The sequence below is a fragment of the Sander lucioperca genome, chromosome 4, assembly GCF_008315115.2.
Source record: "Sander lucioperca isolate FBNREF2018 chromosome 4, SLUC_FBN_1.2, whole genome shotgun sequence".
Classification (NCBI taxonomy): domain Eukaryota; kingdom Metazoa; phylum Chordata; class Actinopteri; order Perciformes; family Percidae; genus Sander; species Sander lucioperca.
Window position 1 is genome coordinate 42159929 of NC_050176.1, and position 21881 is coordinate 42181809.

General features: G+C 40.9%; 1 protein-coding gene across 2 annotated transcripts; it reads right to left on the reverse strand.

Moving 5' to 3' along the window:
* Positions 1-1425: 1425 nt before the first annotated feature.
* LOC116050965 (NACHT, LRR and PYD domains-containing protein 12-like) lies at positions 1426-20546 on the reverse strand. Of its 2 annotated transcripts, XM_036000594.1 has the most exons (9): positions 20412-20546; positions 18294-18579; positions 17988-18056; positions 17348-17377; positions 10073-11930; positions 7199-7372; positions 5304-5477; positions 4995-5041; positions 1426-2059 (listed from the first exon to the last, which is right to left on the reverse strand). In XM_036000594.1, exons 2-9 carry the CDS (start codon positions 18565-18567, stop codon positions 1524-1526), a joined length of 3162 nt encoding a protein of 1053 aa, XP_035856487.1. In that variant the 5' UTR covers positions 18568-18579; positions 20412-20546; the 3' UTR covers positions 1426-1523. The 2 variants fall into 2 exon arrangements, 1 of the variants encoding a protein (XP_035856487.1); XR_004897102.1 differs by lacking the exons at positions 1426-2059; positions 4995-5041; positions 7199-7372; ... (3 more) ...; positions 18294-18579; positions 20412-20546 and adding an exon at positions 9608-9786 and having other exon boundaries at positions 5342-5477.
* Between the last annotated feature and the right edge of the window lie 1335 nt (positions 20547-21881).

Below are 21881 nucleotides of genomic sequence, written 5' to 3' on the forward strand. Positions count from 1 at the left end.
TGACACTTTTGATCTGAAGACTTCAGTTTGCCTCTCCATCTTGAATGTTATATAGTTATATACAGAATATTTCAGTATTTGTGGATCTGCTGCCTCCTCTTGCTCACTCTGCAGGCTCACACTCTGATTGGCTGCCAGCTGGAAGCAAAACCATCTAAACCAATGGAGAGCAGCTTTCTGAAGCAAACATTATACTAAAGTAAGTTACCCCAACTCAAAAGTTATTTCCTGTCTGTGTGCCTCTTTAGGAGACTAGCAGCAGGTCCTGAGTGGATTGATTCCAATGGGAGAAGTGAACGTGAACACAGATTAGGAGCGATTCTTTCACTCCATAATCACCAAAGTAAATATTGGAGCTAGTCCAGAAATCTAGACGCACCCTAGTGCCAGCAAATGTAATTTGCAGCCAGCGTCGTCTAGCAACTCTCGTTGGCTTGCGAGCTGGAAAAACCATACTCTAGTCAGGCCAATCACATTGTGTATAGAGTTGGTGGGTGGGCTTAACATAAGGTCGGCAGAGTTGTGGCAGTTCCGCGTGAATTTCCTGCTACTTACAAAGAAGATGGCTGCTGCTGCTGGTAAACAGCGGTCTTTGTAATCTGCTTTGGCCGCAACTCTGGAAGACTTGGAATTAAGCTTTTCTTTGAGAAAGAACAAAGAACGGCACTGAAGTCATTCTTAAAAAAGGAACGTGTTCAGAGTTTTGCGGACCGGATACGGCAAAGTTTAATCTTCGTTGCTCTGGTTGGTTGTAGCGCTATCCTATTGCGTGCAGAGGGAATTTGAAAGACAACCTTTTATCCCGCCCCTCGGATTGAGCCCTGCCAATGGTGAGTTCCCAGACCTAACATCTTGATGTGGGTCTGGCTTGTCAGGCTATATTGGAGCCATTCTTCAACAAGCTTCATATCTCCAGAACATTCTGACACTAAAATGTTAGATTTGAGATGGACACATAAGGAGAAAATTAACTGTCGTTGTGACGTTCACTACACTTTCAAACGAGGCCATGCCCCTATAGGAGACAGGAAGTTGGTACCGTTTCAGACCATTGGCGCTGTGTGTGATGACCTATCTTTAGTTAGAGATAATCTTTGCTCGAGATTTTAAACAAATGTAGTAAAAAGTTTCACAGAAGCACCCCAAAAACCTGAAAGGAAACATATTTAAAGATATTTTAACTCACAGCTGTACAGTGAGTCATTCTATGTTGGAAAAATTTTATAATAACCATCGCTAATAATGTAAATTGAGAGCTAACTAAACTTAAGTTAATACTAATTATTATTAAACATTATAAATCATCATTCATTGTTTGTTGACAATAAAATAACTATTAACTAAAGTTTAAGTTCAAGTTTAAGTATCAATTTCCCATTAATTAGTGTCGGTTATTATACAGTGTATATATTAGTGACTCCTTTAATGTATTGTTCTCTTGTAAGTTGGAGTTTGATTTACAAAGAGATAGTGTGTGTTGGTCAGCAGTGTGAGTGTTTCTGTGAAACAGGAGACATTCCATCCTACAGAGAACACAGAGACACTGAAGCAAGCCACGCTAACCAGAACCCAGGATAGAGAGGTTCAGTAAATGTGGTGTTGAAGGTGTAGAGGTGGATCAATGAGTCAGAGGAGACTGTGTAGAAGGACAGAGAGCCAGCAGGACAGTCCACATACACTGCTACTCTATCAGAGACAGAGGAGGATGAGGAGGAGAGGTGTGTTCTTCTCTTATTGTGCCAGACAGAGTAACCACCATCAGAGCAGTCCAGGCTCCAGGACTGATCATTCCATCCAAACCTGCAGTCATCACTGTTTCCTCTCCTCCTGATTCCTCTGTAACTCACTGATATATGAACCCATATGCTCCTCTCAACCTCCCAGTAACAGCGACCAGTCAGACCATCTTTACACAGCAGCTGATGATAGCAGTCAAATCTCTCTGGATAATCAGGATATGGCTGCTCCTCCTCCTTCACATTTGTCACCTTCCTGTTGTTGTCAGACAGTTTGAGTCTTCTGTGTGCTGTGTTTATGTCCAGTGTGAGTTCACAGGAATCTGATGGAGAAAACAAGACGCAACACAGCAGCAGTTTATCATCTAACACACCTGATGGTTTATTTGTTGCTTTATTAACAGACTGACTGTTAATTAGATCAAAACTTTACATTGAAACATCTCTTTAGATAATCTTACAAATGAGAATAGAATGCAGATACACAACCTTTAAATTCAACTTCCTTATGTTTTCAAATGTTTCTATGTAAAAACAAACTGTATTTGGTCACATGCTCTAATCATCATTACATCCTATTTCATCTCTTTCAGCTTAAATCAGCTGTTTGAAATTATCACTTTATTGTGTTCTAAATAATCTGCTAAAATCGTCTGTATATTTAAATGTGTTAGAGCCATAATAAGTTAATTCATATGTAAGACTTCGGCGGAGGCAACCGCTGCGCGTTGGACGGTTCATGCCTTGCCATCGTCCATTATACCTGACAATGGAAACCTCAAAGGGCATTAACCGGCTTATACCATGGTCACAAATAACATATGTTTTCTCCAGTCTTAGGTGGCTCAGAGTGGAGGAGAGAGTTCCCCAACTTAAATTGTGTTTAGTTTATAAGATAAGAAATAACCTGGCACCCACGTATTTATGTAATTATTTTTAAAAAATTAGTGATACGCATAGCTATTCCACCAGGGGGAGTTACACAGATTACAGGCCCTGCTGTTTTAAGAGCTGTATGAGAAAGTACTCTTTCCTATACTTGGCAGCTGTCTTGTGGAATGGCTTACCTTCCAACCTTGAATTGTTGAGCACCTCCTACTTTCATTTTACATCTTCAATAAAAAAATGGTTATCAAGCCCGTAAACAAACTCAAAAGATCCTTGAAGTACTAGGAATATTGTACTGTTGTCTGTACTGTATTGTCTGTTTATGTGTCTGCATGTCTGACAGGGAATCTAGCCCCTGTTTTCTATTGTGTTTTAGATCTGTTTTACTTGTTTGTTTTTGATTATTAGTGGACCTCTTTCCCCTTTGTCCTCAATGTTTTTAGTCTGTGTGTTGTACTGCCTTTTCCATATTAAGGACCACAATGGAAACAAGCCTTTGGGCTTTATTGTGTTTTTATCCTTTGAACACCTCTTGTTGATTGTTGTTCAATAAAGTTTTCATTCATTCATTCATTCATAGTCCGCTCAGCTCGTAGAACCCTTCAGCTCAGCTACCAGCCAGAAAGCTCATGCTATGCTAGCAAGATCCAAAGTCAATAACATTGTGTATAGTTGGCAATCAGTAAAAATAATTTGACAGTATGTTGAACAACAAGACAAGCTAGCTATCCAGCTGTGTCATTGTCCCCAAAACAACATGAAGATTTTCAGGAACAATGTTAGGCTACTAGGTCAAAGCCTTAGCTAGATAGCAAGCCAAACGGCAAACTGGAGGAAAATGAAGTCGCTCATTGTTGTAGTAGTATAACATTATGCTAACTAGATGTAAGTTTGTTACAATAAATTGGAAAAAGATACTTTGACTGCCTGTTGCTATGGTTACTCACAGCTTATGTAGCCAGCGCATTTATTTATTTATTAAAAATGGTAAAAAGTCACACTGGAACTCCTTTAGTAGGTGTCCTACAACACTTTTTTATGGACACCCTGCAGCCAATCAGAATTGAGTATTCACCCAGACCATGGTATAAGTATTCATTAATTCACAGAAAAAAAAGATGATTTGTATTTCATTTAGTTTTCTATTTATTTTGAGTTTATGAAATTTAGACTTTGGACTTTAAATTTGGAGAAGTAACTGTTATTCTCAATCTTGAGAATGGTAACCTTGGCTCCTCCTCCTCATGAGGTAATTCTCAGATAAAATCAGGTGACAGCTTGGACAGTTCTCAGAGAGAGTAGAGAGGAGGACTGACACAGATGAGTGACTGCATTTTGATCAGTTATTATAAGAAAACTCCAAGTTTAAGGTTCTGTAGAAAAGGCAATTTTTGACGTTGCTATATTTGTGGATCTCCTCAAGTGCTTTTTCTCACAAACGAGTCACAATCCTCCTCCAAAAGGCATAAGAAAATGAGTGCAGGAGTTGCCATAACAACGTATACTATTGTCTGGGTGAATATTCGATTCTGATTGGTTGCAAAGTGTGCATAAAATAGTGTTATCCAGTGTTCACACCAAGGCAAAATAAAATATTTGCATTGCTGTGGTACAACGGCAAACACAAATAATCCAAATATGGGGATCATAGTTGGATCATTTGTGTTTAATTACGCTACTCGCGTACCCGCCTGTGTACAGCTGTAGGCACCAACAACATTTCTTTCTGTCATCATATGGCCAAAATAACCTCTGTTGCTTTGTACCTGGTGTGGAAGTCACAGATACATTGGGAAATGAAACGGCGTCATGTCTGGGTTAACAATATCATCTGGCAGAGTAATGTTTACTGCCTTCTCCAGGAAGGAAAAGTTATTGATGTCTGCCACTTCCAGCGCAACTTGAAGTACACATTGTGCCATTTTTTAATTGCAATAAACGGATAAAAAGTATTCCAAAATAACACCATGATGATGATTTGTAAAAAGTCTGAATTCACACTTTTTCAGGTCTGTCCACAAGACGACAAGCAAATTACTTTTAAAATGCTTGTTTTGTGGAAGGAGTATGGTTCAGGGCTCTGCTCCATAAACATAACAGAGATATCATTTCACCATTTCACAACTTATCAGGTAGCAAACTGCCCTGCTTACTTCTCCCAAAGAAAACTCCTGTGCTCATTGACTTCATTTTGTGTTAAAGCAATGAAAAATGATCCACAGTTTGTGACTTCTGTTTCTCTGTGTTTAATATATTTGACAATGTGACTTCTGTTTTAACTGATACTTGTTAGTAATCGAAAAAAAATACAAACACAATACTAATCCTACTGTGCCTTGGTTTAATGAATCAAAGTGAAAGCACACTTACACTTCCTTAGACCAGGTTTCAGCCTCTGTTCTCCACAATGATCCAGCCTGGAGGAAGAAACAAAGTCAGAATGAACCTTCAGAAGCTTCCTCATCTTTCATCTTCAAAATATATGAAACATCTCAGGTTTCTAAGGTCAAAGATTAACTCTGAACATAAACATAATCGAGATGTCCTCAAAGTGCTCGAATAAGAATATAACTTATTAATAGGAGTTGAGTCTCAGCGGGGACAAGATTCTTCACTGTTATCACCAGGGCTGCTGGTACACACTGTGAACCAACAGTGAGCTCTGCTGTCTGTTCATACCTTAAAGTGTCCAATCTCCAGTGTGGATCCTCCTGTCCAGCTGAAAGCAGCTTCACTCCCGAGTCTCCTGGATGATTGTAGCTCAGGTCCAGCACTCTCAGATGGGAGGGGTTGGAGCTCAGAGCTGAGGCCAGAGAGGTACAGCCTTCCTCTGTGATCAGACAACCTGACAAACTGGACACACACACACACACACACACACACACACACACACACACACACAGACACACATTTTAGCCATTTATTTATGTCCACATGAAGAAAAATGGTACAGGGACACAAATATTACAGATGCAGTACAATACATACGCAAACTCATGGACCAGTGGCATGCAGCAGGTCTTTACAATAACACTTAATAAGCACAATACTCAGTTCTTAAGGGTATAAGTAGCAATGTCTCTGCCATATATGACAACTGCCAATAATAGCAGATATGGCACAGTAGTTTGCAAGCTGTTTATCCCTCTTTTTGGCCATCCCAAGTTGTTGCAACCCTCTTACTACCAACCAGTGTGTGTGTTCTAGGCTACCAAATGGGAAAACGAGTCCAGCTCTGAGATGGTGTTTAGGAGTGGTTTGTATTTAACTACCTTGGTGTAGAAAGCCTCATCCATGCTGGAATCAAAGGTGCCTCCAAAATGTACACCTTACCGGACTCCTCATTGATAATAACAACATCTGGTGTATTGCCGACTAGGTGTAAGAAAGTACTAGGGTTAAAGCTTTCTCTGCCATGGCTGGTAGACAGCAGAGATCTGTAAGATCACACAAAATCTTTATGATGCAGCCAGCTGCACTGGAAATGATATGGTAGTGAATCACAAAGTATCATACAGTGTTCTGTGGTTAACAAATGGGCTACGTCTCCACAAACCCTTAAGAAAAATAATATGTTTAGCTCTTAAGCTGCTAGATGTTGAACTTTCTTTACCAGCTAGTGTCTAACTGTGTCTGTCTGCTTTTGGCTGCTGGGCAGCTAGTGTACAGTGGGTTTAACAGAGCTTGTTGGATGGAAACAGCTGCATGCTGCTGCTGAAGAAGGTGCTGATGAGAGTAGTGAGACTAAATCAAAACATGGAAGTTGTGGGCCGTGAAAAAACAATTGGCTGAAAGATGTTGGGTATCTTTTTAACATACATTAACTTGTATATCAAGCAACATTTACATGGTTATTTGTTTAACAGAAGCTGAATCTTGACCTGAGAGTCTCCAGTTTACAGTGTTCACTCTTTAGTCCAACAGAGAGCAGCTTCACTCCTGAATCCTTCAGGTCGTTGTTACTCAGCTCCAGCTCTCTCAGAATAGAGGACTCTAAGCTGAGAACTGAGGACAGATCTTCACAGCTTCTCTCTGACAGGTTACAGCCACTCAGCCTAAAAATATGAACAGAACATAAGTGCAAACATGTTCATCTGTATTTGATATTACTTACACTTATATTTATGTAGGCATTACTATTACCGAAGAAACATTGTTGACTGAAAAAAAACAAAACAACAACTGTGTGACAGATCTAGTTCCCCCTTTACAGGTTTAGTATTCCTGACCTGAGAGTCTCCAGTATACAGTGTGGACTCTTCACTCCAGTAGAAATCAGTTTCCCTCCTGAATCCTTCAGGTCGTTGTTACTGAGGTCCAAACCTCTCAGACTAGAGGACTCGGAGCTGAGAACTGAGGACAAAACTTCACAGCTTCTCTCTGACAGATTACAGCCACTCAGCCTAAAAATATGTACAGAACACAAGTAAAAAAAATCTATCTGTATTTGATATTACTTACACTTATATTTAGGTAGGCATTACTATTATCAAAGAAAAATTAATTGACTGAAGAAAAATGAAAACACTGTGTGACAGATCTGGTTCCCCCTTTACAGGTTTATTTTTCCTGACCTGAGAGTCTCCAGTCTACAGTGTGGACTCTCCAGTCCAGCAGAGAGCAGCTTCCCTCCTGTATCCGTGAGGTCGTTGTTACTCAGGTCCAGCACTCTCAGACTAGAGGACTCTGAGCTGAGAACTGAGGACAGAGCTTTACAGCTTCTCTCTGACAGATCACAGCCACTCAGCCTAAAAATATGTACAGAACATAAGTCCAAACATGTTTATCTGTATTTGATATGACCAGAAAAAGAACGATGACAACACCTTGTGAAATATTTGGGTCATCCTTTTCTCACTCATCTTATTATCACCACCTAATCAACCGGCTGTTTCCTGGACTCTCAAAAAAGCAAGAGTGACCCCTCTCCAAAAGAAAGCCACACAACCTGTCTGAAGTTAACGACCGACCTGTCTCTCTTCTTCCGTTTTCTCCAAAACACTCAAACGTGCTATGTTCAACCAACTCTCTTCTCATCTTGACCAGATGCCTGTACTACAACGCGAGATCAACATGTCCTGGATTTATTTCAGTTACCCGGCTTCACCTAACCTAACAACCACGGTCCCGCATAACCTGTATCACGACGCTGGTTAACAACTTGTTCAATCAACCCAGGGTTTCCCAATCCAGCGACGCGCGCGTTCACATAAAAGAGGTGGTGTTTGCGCACCACGACCAATTGCAAACATCTACCAGAGCTGCATATTTTATATAAGAAGAGCAAACTATAATTCTACATAAATATGAAGAACACAGACACAGTTTTACAGGCAAAACGCAATACAGTCGCTGCTTCCTAAAACAGGAAGAAAGCTGGCAAAAAAATAGCCGACGCTGTAAATGCGTAAATCACAACGCTTATCAATATCACTTCCCCATCAGTCAGGACCAAGATCTGACCATAATTACACTTGTGCACTTTCCATAAACTGCCGTTGCTTTAGCCTTTTATTTCAGTTGCAACCCTGGCAGTGGGAAGCCATCGTGAGAGCAAATAAAATATATAAAAACATAATTCAAACTGATGTGCAACACACGGCTCAAGAAGCCGAGCCGATATGTAATTCCCTCCCATTACAATCTATGTATTTCATAAATATACACATCAGGGAATGTTAACGGGGGTTGTCGGTCTCTAAATGTTTTAACCTTAATGTGCGCACCCCTCTCTCCCTCTCTCTATCTATGTGCACCGAGCTCCGCCTGATCTTGTAAGAACGGTGACGCCGTTATCAATCGAGTATTGATTGGTCAGTAGGTGGTGCTTTTACACCGGTTGATCTCTGATCTCCAACTTAACCTGCTCCCGACCAGGTTAGGTGTTCAGCATAAGTTACCACGGCGATTGAACCTGATCACAAGTGATCCACCTTCGTAGTACAGAAAACCCTGGGTTGAACCTGAAGTTAGCTCGTTAACGCCAAATCTCGCTTCGTAGTACAGGCACCAGAACAACCTTCTTGATCCCAACAATTTTTGTTTGAAGGCAGGCCACTCAACTAAAACTGCCCTCATTCCTGTCACTGAGCTACTTGAAACTGCTAGAGTAGCCTCTCTCCCCTCTTTGGTCATCCTTCTGGACCTTTTTGCTGCATTTCAAACAGTGAACCACTCCAGTGGGCCCCCTCCTCTTCTCTCTGTACACCAACTCTCTCTCTATTCTGTTTTTTCACTCACCTGGCTTTTTTTCTACCACAACTATGCAGATGACACCTGATTAATTCTCTCTTTTCCCCAGTCTGAAACTGAAGTACCAGCAAGTATCTCTGCCTGTCTCACTGACTTGAAACTCAGCCTTGACAAGACTGAGCTGCTTTTCCTTCCAGGGAAGGGCTTTTCCACCCAGATCGACAACTCTGTGGTAGTCCCCACCAGGACTGCTAGGTACCTGGGTGTGACACTCAACGGACAACTCTCCATCACTGGCAACATTGCTGCAACAACCCAATCATGTAGATACATGCTGCATTACCTCAGAAGGATACAGCCTTTTCTGACCCTCAGGTTCTGGTTCAGCTTTTTGTCAATGGCCAATATGTTTGCTGCTCCCTCACTGCGAAGGACACCTAAGGTCACTCAATGAAATCCAGACGTTTTGCTGTCTTGCCTCCTAAATGGTGAAATGAGCTCCTCCTTGACATCAGGACAGCTGAAAGTCTACACATCCTCCACCGGAGGCTAAAAACACATCTCTTCCAACTGCACCTATGAAGATGATGGTTTTATAAAATAAATTGCACTTACATGTTGTATTTTAGCTTATTTGAAGCTAATGTACTTCTATGTGATTCTTGATCTTCTTAGTTTTACCTACATGCTTGACTGCACTTGACAGTCACTGTAATTCACTTTGGATAAAAGCATCCGCTAAATAAAATGTAATATAATGGATCACACTTCATAGATTTATTATTCCTGACCTGAGAGTCTCCAGTTTACAGTGTGGACTTTTCAATGAAGTATAAAGCAGCTTCACTTCTGATCTGTATTTGAAATGACTTACACATCTACAACACATCACATTTGAACGGTTGTCCAGACTGAGTTAATGATTCAAACACAATAAATGTATGTCTTGTATTGTGTATATTACTGGAGTCAGAAATTTCAAACAATATAGTCACATATGTTGTATCCCAATCATTCACACTAATTAAGTGCAGTCTCAAATAAACTACAAAGTGGCAGATCTATTTTTCTTCATTTGGCTGCATCAATCTGTGGAGGTACAATGAAACTTAAGAAATGATTTGCAAGTTTTTCAATTTATTAACTAATAACTTTGTTGATTAAATCTTGACTATCAGTTGACTAAAATATTCATTAGTTGAGAACAATCCTACACATCTGATACAGTTAGTATCTTCAGTAATCAGTGCACTTACAGAGCTTTCTTGGAGGCTTTGACCACTGGCAGCAGCCTCAGAAGAGCCTCCTCTGAAGCAGAGTATTTCTTCAGGTCAAACACGTCCAGGTTGTTTTCTGATGAGAGTAAGATGAAGACCAGAGCTGACCACTGAGCAGGAGACAGTTCATCTGTGGAGAGACCTCCTGATCTTAGGGCCCGTTGGATCTCCACCACTAGAGAACGATCATTCAGTTCATTCAGACAGTGGAACAGATTGATGCTTTTCTCTGGAGACAGAGTCTCACTGATATTCTTCTTGATGTAGTTGACTGTATCCTGATTGGTCTGTGAGCTACTTTCTGTATGAGCCAGCAGGTCTTTGAGGAGATCCTGATTGGTCTCCAGAGAAAGACCCAGGAGAAAGCGGAGGAACAAGTCCAGGTGGCCGTTTGGACTCTGTAAGGCCTTGTCAATAGCAAACCTGTGGACATTAGACATCATAGTTTTTTTGCTGAAAATCATTCGCCCTTGTTCAACCCAACTTTGCCCAAACATCACATTCTTGTTTCTGTTAATTACTGCCCTCTCTACATGAAGAGCAGCCAGAAACTCTTGAACACTCAGATGGACAAAGCTAAACATCTTTTTTTTGTAATTCTTTCTCCGACTTTCCTCTTTGAAGATCTCTGTGAACACTCCTGAGCACACCGAGGCTCCACTGACATCAATGCCACTCTCTTCTAGATCTTTCTCGTAGAAGATCAGGTTTCCCTTTTCCAACTGATGGTAAGCCAGTTTTGCTAATGACTTAATGTACTCTATGCACTTTTTTCGGCCATACTTCTTTTTTGTCTGATGAATCTGAAACACCAGGAATTCTGCGTACATCTCGGTCAGGGTCTTGGGCAGCTCTCCTCCCTCTCTGGTTTTCATCACCTCCTCCAGAACCGTAGCAGTGATCCAGCAGAAGACTGGGATGTGGCACATGATGTGGAGGCTTCGTGATGTTTTGATGTGGGAGATGATTCTGCCGGCCTGCTCCTCATTTCTGAATCTATTCTTGAAGTACTCCTCCTTCTGTTGGTCGGAGAAACCTCTGACCTCTGTTGTGATGTCTACAAAATCAGAATGGATCTGATTGGCTGCTGCAGGTCGTGTGGTTATCCAGAGACGAGCAGTGGGAAGCAGTTTCTTCTTGATGAGGTTCGTCAGCAGCACATCCACTGAGGTCGGCGCTGTCACATCAAATTTAACTGCCTGATTCTCATTGGTAGAGCAGTCCAGATCAAGGCGGCTCTCATCCAGTCCGTCCAAAACAAACAGAAGTTTGAATTCACTCTTGTCAAAGTTGGTGTTTCCTGATGACTGAAGAGCTGTAAAGATGTGATTAAGAGCTTCTTTCTTGATGTCTTTGGTTTCCCAGATACATTCATGAATGAGCTCTGCCAAACATACATTCACTCCCTTCCATGAATTCAGCTCGCGAAAGGTGAAGGGGAAAATGAGATGCACATCTTGATTGGTTTCTCTTTTACACCAGTCGAACACAAATTTGTGCACAAGAAATGTTTTTCCAATTCCTGCGATTCCCTTGGTCAGCACTGTTCTTATGGGTCTGTTTTTTCCAGAGGGGTGTTTGAACATGTCACAAGGTTTAATTGTTGTCTCTGTATCTGCTGGCTTCACTGTCTCAATCTGCCCGACCTCATGCTGTGTGTTGATGTGTACGTCACCCCCAGTTGTGACAGACAGATGTGTGTACATTTCATCCAAAGGTTGTTTCACCTCCGTTAACCCTTCTTGTAGTTGCATGTAACGGTCTATGAGGTTTGGCTGAATCTTTTCTTGGTATTTTGAGATGTGCCGTGCTGGCCTTGGTACCGGAACCATCCCGTCTGTGTTGAACACAAATATAAAAAATATAAAGTATGAGGCTGTTTGTCTACAGATGTAGAAGCATTATAGCCCGGTTGATGTTCACTTTTTTATAAAAGCATGGAATGTGAGACACTTGAACAGAATGGGGCCCTGAACATTTTTAGAAATGGAGCCATCGCAATGACTCCTCGAGGTGGCCATGGCTTCCATTTACTTTCCGCCATAACCAAATAATGCATATCGCATCATATCCACGAACGCCGTGCAACCAGTAACATAGCTCCATCAGCATTCGTGGTTTGACTGGTCATGACTGTTTTCCCAAGATGGAAATTGCCTGTATACCCGAAAGTAATGTCTTAATAAACTATCTTTTTAATAAACTGTCTGTACACTTACAAAGTTGTCAATGCTTCGGTTTACATGTAGGGACCCTCTTTATGCTACTGTGGAAGTGTGGTGCTATTTGCGTCTTGTTAGTGGTATAAAATAGCAATTTCTTTTTACTCTACCAGTGCCCCGAAATCCTAGCGTTAAGCTAATCAGTGGTTCACTGTTCAGGTATATAGTTAATTGGGGTGAATTTAGTGACATTGTTGAAGGAAATATCAGTATCTGAGGACATAGGTTAGATTTAATCATATTATGTCTTTTGCATTAATGTTGTAATGTTTGCTCACTAACCCGGATGATACAGTGACTGTAAAGAGTAGAACTACATAGAGACAGAGCGCATTTAATTCCTGATCCCATTGGAGGGGAAATAATTCTCTGTTCTCCATTGAATTTGTGTTGCCTGAAGGTTCCTTCTTGTCAATGCTGTCTGCAAGTAAAAAACATAAAAATGCTGTTTGGTGGAATGACCTACAAAGTTTTTGTGTGCTGCCAAACCGAAAAAACTGATTCTTGTTAATTTACTAATGAAATATACATTGTAACGATTCATCACTCATCACAAATGAGTTCAGTCAATTTAGTTGGATTTGCACTTTAATATTTCATTGTTATTCTACAGTAATGCTTTTTAATTTACGTTGAAAGCCCACAGTATGGCTATAGTTTCATTGTTGCCTTCACTCACTCCTTGTAAACTCCCAATATGGATGATTGTTATCATAAATCACTATTGTGTATTTTGGTTAAAAAAGAGCAATCATTTATAACTTCTGGGAGATGGTTTTGGTATATATTAATTATTGTTCTTAAATTATGAAACAAACTAATCTGATATTTAAAGGTGCCCTGCCACACGTATTTCATTACTTTGTGGTAATGTCTGAAGTTCTACCATGGACTGAAAAAATGCTTTGGTTACCTTGTTTCAAGCCATTCTAGCGTGGTATAGAAAGCCTACAGGAAGACTCAGCTCGATTTCTGGCAGTTCTCATTAATATTCAACAAGCTAAGCTGTATCTAACTAAGCTAATCTGACTGGCTAACAGCTAGCCAATGAGAGCCTGGCTATCAGAATCCTTTACCCAGCCCAACTGGGCGAGCTAATGAATAGTAATGAGCTCAGGCAATATGATGTCAGACTGACCAGCTTTTGTAATTGGCCTGATTTCTCTGCTTATTTCTTTTCAGTGGCTAGAGCTGACAAAGAGGTAGCAATTCATTTTCACATTCACAACATAACACAATCACATATGGACCTAACATATTTTAAAAAATGCAGGTAAAACGGTTTTGTATGAGAGGGCATCTTTAAAGTAAAATTGTTTCATTCAAACAACAGCCATCTCGTAACAAGTGTGTTTACTCTTCGGGCCTTATCTTGCACCCGGCGCAGCATGGCTCAAAGCCTGACGCAACTGTCTTTGCTAGTTTAAGACCGGCGCGGTTGTCAATTTCCCGTCCAGCGCCCACATCATTTAAATAGCAAATGCACCTGCGCCCATCTGTGGCGCATGGGCGTGCTGGTCTTACAGGGAGGTGTGTTCAGGTGCATTCTAGGCGTATTGCTATCGTGAAGCAGCGGGAAGTGATCGCACCATTGACCAACTAAAACCTGATCTAAAGTCAATATCGCAGCATTTCATTGTTATTTTAACAGCGCATTAGTAAAATGTAGGGATGAATGAGTACAGCATTATCTGTATCTGTATCTGTTAAACATATGAATTATCTGTATCTGTACTCAGACTGGGCGGGGCCTAAACCGGAAGTGGGCGGAATTTAACCCGGAAGTGGGTCAGGTTGTCTTGAAATGGGCGGGGGTTTAACCGGTATGTTATTTTAAACATGCAATTGATATGGGTTGATCAGAAATTGTTATATTTATTGCTGATTAGAAAACTATTTACATGACAGCATCAGCATTGAGCTTCAGATCAATGGTTTTGATCACGATAACAAACTATATACAAAACAAGTTTTGCAACAATGAATACAACACATGCGGTTGCAATTATTAAGTAAAATGTAACGAACAAGAGTTTTCATACTCAACATAACTTTCTTTTTTTAACTTTTAATTTTTTTATGATCAGTGTGATTTTTTTTTTTTTTTTAATTTCCACACCAGGTGTGTGTGTGTGTGTGTGTGTGTGTGTGTGTGTGTGTGTGTGTGTGTGTGTGTGTGAGTGAGTAAGAGAGAGACAGAGAGAGAGAGAGAGAGAGAGAGCGAGAGAGAGAGAAAGAGAGAGAGGGGGGCGGGGGGGGACTGTGTTCTACGGATCAAATAGTCCGACGCTGTTTTTCAGATCTGTTTAGAGCCAGCTGACGGGACACACACAGCAACACAATAAATCTGTATGTGTGTAGGGGAGGGGCGCTGTGACGACTAGCCTATCACAGAAAGCAGACACAGTCAGCTACCCAATGAGGATTTTTATTCAATCCGAGCACAGATATTGACTCGTATTACTCGTATAATACTCGTACTCGGCAAAAGTGCTTTATCCGTACCGGATACTCGTTTCAGCCGAGTATCCGGCTCAACTCTAGTAAAATGCGCCTACACTTATGCACAGCGCGCACGCACTATGCTTGTTACACACACAGGGATGCATAGCAGCACACACACGCAGAAGATTACAAACAAACTAGCAGCTCCGGTCTGGCTGGGTTTGAGTTGCTGGTTGAAGGTCCAAATGGACCAGCGACAGACCAAAGATTAAGACGAGACAAAACTGTTTTAGAATGTTGCAGGATAAGTTTCAGCGGTCTGAACAGGCCTGTCTCAGCTGGACTCAAACCAGCTGATTGTGTCGCTGCGAATCAGCTGGTCAAGTCTCCAGAGGCAGGTTATAGAATGTAAGAGACGTCTCCTGTTTAAAAGCCAATAGAGAAGTCAGCTGGTCGAGTCTCCAGAGGCTGGTTTTAGAACATAAGAGACGTTTCCTGTTTCAACAGCCAATAGAGAAGTCAGCTGGTTAAGTCTGCTACACACTATAGAAATAAATTATCAATAATCCATTTTATTTCTATGTTACAAACTGTCAGCTGGTGGAAATGTCAGAGTTTAAGAGGGAGGATCAATGCCCATGAGCATGGTATGTGGTGGCGCAAGCCACACACACACACACACACACACACACACACACACACACACACACACACACACACACACACACACACACACACACACACACACACACACACACACACACACACAGTTGTCGTAATGGGAAGGGGAAAAAGGACCCAAACGCAAAGAGAGAGGCAGGCAGGCAGGAGAAAGAGTCGAGCTCGAGGATTTATTAATGAACAAAAAACAGCAGCACGGAGGCTGGAAAAACCACAAGAAAAAACTGATGAGGAAAAACTTACAAAACAACACAGGGAAAAATCCAAACACAAGGGCATAAAATAGACCGGGTGAAAACACAAATTGACTGGACGAAGACACGAACAGACACAAACGGATACACAACAATCCAACAAGAGGCAAAGGGAACACAGAGGTTAAATACATGAGGTAATGAACAAATAAGGGACAGGTGATACGACAGGTGAAACACATCAGGGCGGGGCAGGGTAATCAACAGAGGCGGGAAACACAAAAAGTAAAACTAGACATGACAAGACAGAAAACAGACTATCAAAATAAAACAGGAAACAAGAACAACTGACAGAAAACATGAAATCAACTAAACACAGAAACTTGATACAACACAACAGAGAACACCGGACTTAACCAAAAACTACACAATACACAGAACACAGTCAAGACAGGGTAAACACAATAAACAAGGAGATAACTAAACAGAAATGTACAGAAGTAATATATAAAAACAGGCAACATACAGAAATAATAATAAAGGCAACCAAAATATACAAAAACAGGCAACGGAAATGTCCAAACCCCATCACAGAAAGTGGGGCATTGCCGGATTTTGTGTGAATGCAGAGCTTGATGGGCTGGCTCAGGTTTGCCTTGGACCAGCTGATAGTTATGCTGTTATAGGTCCAGACTGCCGGGGGGCTTTTTTGACACACTGATCTCCTCTCTCTTTCCATCTGAGTGCATTCATGTTCCAGAAATGCTTGTTACTAACTTATTTTCTGGGAGTTTATTCCCAAGAGTTTCCTTGGATTAGGGTGCCACTTAAATTATGGTTGCTGCCGCTGTGGTGTTGCTTGATGCCCTGCTGTGCCCTACTACGCCCTGCAACGCTCCACTACGCTCTGCTGTGCCCTACTATTTAAGCAACGCCCCGCTATGCCCTGCTATGCCTTACTATGCCCCGTAATGCCCCTGCTACGCCCCGCAACACGTGAACTATTACAACTTTTATTTCTAGTCATACTTACGCTATCTTTATTGTTATTATAACTGCCACTGTTCATCATTCCAACTTCTATAATTATTATCAATCATATTTCTCTATATCTGTATCAGTGTCTGTGTCCAAACCGGCAGTGACAGATGTCGCTCACAAAGAACCTGGGTCTGTCCGAGGTTTCTGGCTAACAGCACGTTTTTACTCGCCACTGTTTTTTGTTGGGTCTTTGTAAATTATCTGTAAAGTGTCTTGAGATAACTCTTGTAATGATTTCATACTATAAATAAAATGTAATTGAATTTATCCTGTCAATGCCACTTTGTATGATGCAGATGCTATGTCTGTTAGAGGAAGCCTATTTGGTTTCACCTCAAGTGCTTGTCCCCAACACATGTATAAATTAAGTTGGGTTAAACTTGAGGAAGCTGTGAAGCTGCTCATCGCTGTATAACACAGTTTATGGCTGATCCTCGGTTAGCTTAACACTGAGCCACCTACTCCAAGTGGCTTTATTGTTCCCAATTTGTACCGATTTTATCTGAATCTACCAGAAAGGCCCTTTGCGTTAAAGTGCTTTGCACAGCACATCTGACGTACAGTGGCTTTAGAAAATAATCAACTATTTAAATATTTAAGATGGACTTTTTTAACAATATTTTTACACACACTTGACAAAGCAAACACTTTTATAATCTTTGCTAATGTACCTTTACTTTCTTCATCACCACTGGCATCCACTGAAACAGAGAGAAATAATGTGATTATTACTGTTTTTACTTGATTGATCCAATGAGCATTACGATTCACACACCTCTCTCTCAGACTCACTCTGTCAAATCTAAATAGTTTGATTTTTCTCATCCTTCAGCTTCAATATATGACGTGTATGAATTATTGTCATTTGCTCATGCATGTTATTCACCTGATCACCAGGAAATGTTTTACTCACACTGTGGTTTATGATTGTTCGTATCATAATGGAATATATAGTTGAACTCCTGTTTAGAGCTATTTGTGTGATCTTAAGGCAGTGGTTCCCAAAGTGGGGGGTTCCAGGGGGTCACTAACAAATACACATACACTTTAATGGCGCTGAGCAAATGGGGACGAGGAGCTATTGGATATCTGCTCATCTGCTTCATCTAAAATGCATGTTTGATGCTTTCACATGTCAACACTTTCTCATTAGCTTGGAAAGCTAAATTTCTTCAAGTAAATTGTAGTACACCATAATTAACTTTTTGCAGAATGGAGTCACTAACTTACTTGGACTATATTCTTTCAAACTTTAAAAGTACTTTTTGTAACTCAGGGCTTCCATACTTACCAGAGAACACAGCAGCTTACCTTTGCTCTGAGAGGAGGGAGTTCCTCTATTCTCTGAAGTCTTTCCAACATCACTGACATCCAATGACTCTATGTGGAAATGCATTGTAACATTTAAATTATCATTGATGATTACTGTCATAAACAGCAACAGCACTCACCTAAAAAGTGCGTACTGTTACAGTTAAATTAAATTAAATTAAAAGACACGCAAATACTCCTCACAGTCAGTCAACCCATTACATACAGTATGTCACTGTTATGCAAAAGCACACTTCATTCCCCAGTCTTTGTGACAGAAAATACTTATTAAAAAGATTGACTGACCTTCTGGTCCTGAGCTGGTGTCTGGCAGACTCTGCACTAGATCATTCCTGTTGATCATCTCTAAAACCTTCTTGGTCACCTTCAGAGCTCCATGAAGTTTATAGGTTTTAACCATCACATCCACTGTGTCCTGCCTTTCTGCCGTCTCCAGATTGGACACTTTGATACTTTGGTAGCCTTCTAGGAGGTCTTGCTGCTGCAGATACCATTTGAATTTCTTAAATTCATCTTCTTTTAAATCCTCCAGAGTGTTGAAAAGGTCCACTGCCGTCATCGTGGTTTCCTGCTCAAATCAGACAGTTCTGTCAAACTGAAGTAAAACTGTAACACAAATGTCTCAGAGCAGCAACAGGAGTTCTGATTGGTCGACACTGGAGCTTTGTTGGTGGGATTTATGTGCAGAGTCTGGCCAGTTAGAGCTCCTGCTCTTGCTATGTGGCTCCAGTGTGTAGGATCTAGTGGTGAGTTTGCAGATTGCGACCAACTAAATACCCCGCACACCTCCCTTTACCAAGCGAGTAGAAAAACCTACGGTGGTCTTCCCTCATGGCAGTCTTTGTAAAGAAGACCTGCTCCCATTTATATATGAAGGGCTTATTGTAACGAAAACAAAATCATTCTTAGGCCTCATCCACATGAAACAGTGTAAGGTTGGTTACGCAACTGGATACAGGAATTGTCGCAATTGACTCAAATAATAGCTTCCCTCTTGCACATTGTTGAGGACATGTAGGCAGCAGCAGAGTTATTAAATGCAGAATTTAACTGCACAACAGCTACTAGCAACAGCAATAAGATCAGGAAATCCATCGGTAGTCAAAGTTGATGTTTTTCTGGAAAAGGGGCATGTAATAGGGGCGTGACGAATCAGGAAGGACACTGCAGGACCGATAACACCCATTCAGGAAGCCAACATGGGTCTCAACTTAATTTTTTTTAAAGAGCTCCGGTTTTCCAAATGACCGATTGGATTTTCGATTTAAACTTTTTTAGGGACAGAATGCCAAAATAAGAGCCACTAAATGGCAGAACAACAACAACAACAACAAGAGTTGAGTGAGTTTCTCAGAGTTTACAGATGAGGAAATATGTTGTGAAATAAGTTATATTTCAGTTTTTATATTTAAAATCCACAGGAGGTTTGAGAAAACCACAATGACTTGTCTTGATCCAGCAGGGGCTTTTAATAAATTATACTGTTTATTGATTATTACACTCTGTTTGTTAGAAATCACTACACACAGGCCTGAAATACACACACATGTTCAGGACCTATTCATGCACAAATGGAGAGATGTCAGAGTGAGTGGGCTGCCAGTGCTGGACCAGAGCCCTGAGCGGTTGGGGGGGGGGGGACGGTGCCTTGCTCAAGAGAACCTGGCAGTGCTCAGGAGTTGAACTGGCATCTCTCCAGCTACCAATCCACACTCTGTACTTTGGTCCGGACTTGAACCAGCAACCCTACGGTTCCCAACCCAAGTCCCTACGGACTGAGCTACTGCCACCCCTTTACCTAACTTTCTGCTGTGATATGACAGAGAATATTACTGGTAGTGCTGCAGGTATTGTACAGGATGTAAAGGTCAGAAATGAGCTGATAATGACTTGATCCAGCAGGCATCTGATTGCTATAGATGAATGCAGTGTCTTGAGATAACTCTTGTAATGATTTTATACTATAAATAAAATTTAATTGAATTTATCCTGTCAACGCCACTTTGTCTGTTTGAAAGTCTGTTGGAGAAAGCCTATGTGGTTTCACCTCAAGTGCTTGTCCCCAACACATGTATAAATTAAGTTGGGTTAAACTGCTAGTCGCTGTACAACACAGTTTATGGCTGAGCCACCTACTCCAAGTGGCTTTATTGTTCCCGATTTGTACCCATTTTATTTGCATCTAATAGAAAGGCCCTTTAAAATGCTTTGCACAGCACATCTGACATACAGTGGCTTCAGAAAATTTTTATATTTAAAATCGACAGGAGGTTTGAGAAAACCACAATGACTTGTCTGGATCCAGCAGGGCTTCTGAATGGTACATATGAAAAGCAACAACAATATTGTTAGAACGTGTACAGAACATGATGCAACGTTAAAGCTGGGACTATGTTGACTTACTGAGTCCCTGCAGGAAGCTTTCCTTTAAACACTAAAGGTGGATCCATGAACCGGTGGCTCTTGATGGACACACATCTGGGTTCAGGTTTAGGAGAGTCTGGTCTCTGCTGCTGCTCTGGGCTTTAACACAAAACACACACAGACACAGTGCTGGACTGATCTGAGTGCTCTGACATGGAGAACATCATGGACAGTTGGTGAGAGATGGTTCAGCAGCTGTAACCATGGTTCCATGTAGTTGTGCTATCAGTCCACTTGATGGAGCACTTTACCCACACCATCTCCACAGAGCCGGAGAGCAGACTGACTGAGTCAAACTAGAACAGGAGGCAGAAACAGTCAGATAACTCCAGTCATTACAGAAGATAACAGATAACATCCAACATTAATTATAGCTGCAGGAAAAGGAAAGAGCGGTGGATGGAGAAGAGGAGAAAAATGTCAAGGGTTCTGTCAGCAAAGGTGCCAAACAGAGACATTCCTGCTCATCACCTTGGTTATACCCAAGGAACAGGGCTCCTGTTTAAGTGAGAGTTGGTAAGTTGTGCGTAGGGGATTTGAACTCCAAAGATCTCGCTCTCGCACAATGCCTGATAGTATGGCAACACCAGGAGCTCAACCCAGAACCTTTGTTGCCGTAGGCAGGTGCTGATCTCAGGGAGCTATTATTTGGCACAACTGGCTTCACAATATGTGATATGTAAGGGGCAGGACTGCAGCATTTTAAACTACTGTCAAAAAGTAATTTCTCACTAGAAAATTCAGAGAATTTGTGTACTTTGTGTACTACAACATAGAGATAGCTGTAATTTATTTCCTCAAAGATCAATTAGTGACAAACTGATGTTTAAATATGCTCTATTTTGCATTGACTGTAATGGCGAAAGGACACAATTCAAACATTTTATAAAAATGTACTTTTTGAGGTACAATTCTGAAATGTTGCACATTAAATCTACAGTGACCTCATAATGTTGAATGTGAATTTTATCCATGAACATCAGAGGTTTAGTTTGGAAGAATTTGTTTACACTACTGTATGCAGTAAAATATTTCAATGCACTGTGTGCTCAACTTTTGATACATCAAAAATCTGAATGGTAAATTTGTCGAGGATAGTCTGGAGATAAAGTTCCCTAAGTTTGGTATCAATAGAGCCAAAAAATGTGGGAGGAGATAGGTTTAAAGCTTTAGTGCATAACTTTTTGATATTAATGAACGTCTGTTACATTTAAGCCATTGCCAAATAAGTTGTTACAAAGCTAATTAAGACTGTAAGCTCCACACAACTCTCTCTGTATTTCTCAGTATGACTATGTTCAGATATGCGCAGAAACTCGAGTGAAGATAATGACCTCTTCTGAAGAGTCCATCATGTTTTTTAAATCCTTCACTCACCAGCATGCAATATTGTTTACTATGTTAGAGATACAGATACTTCTAAGTAAATATTACCCAGTACTGAGAGTT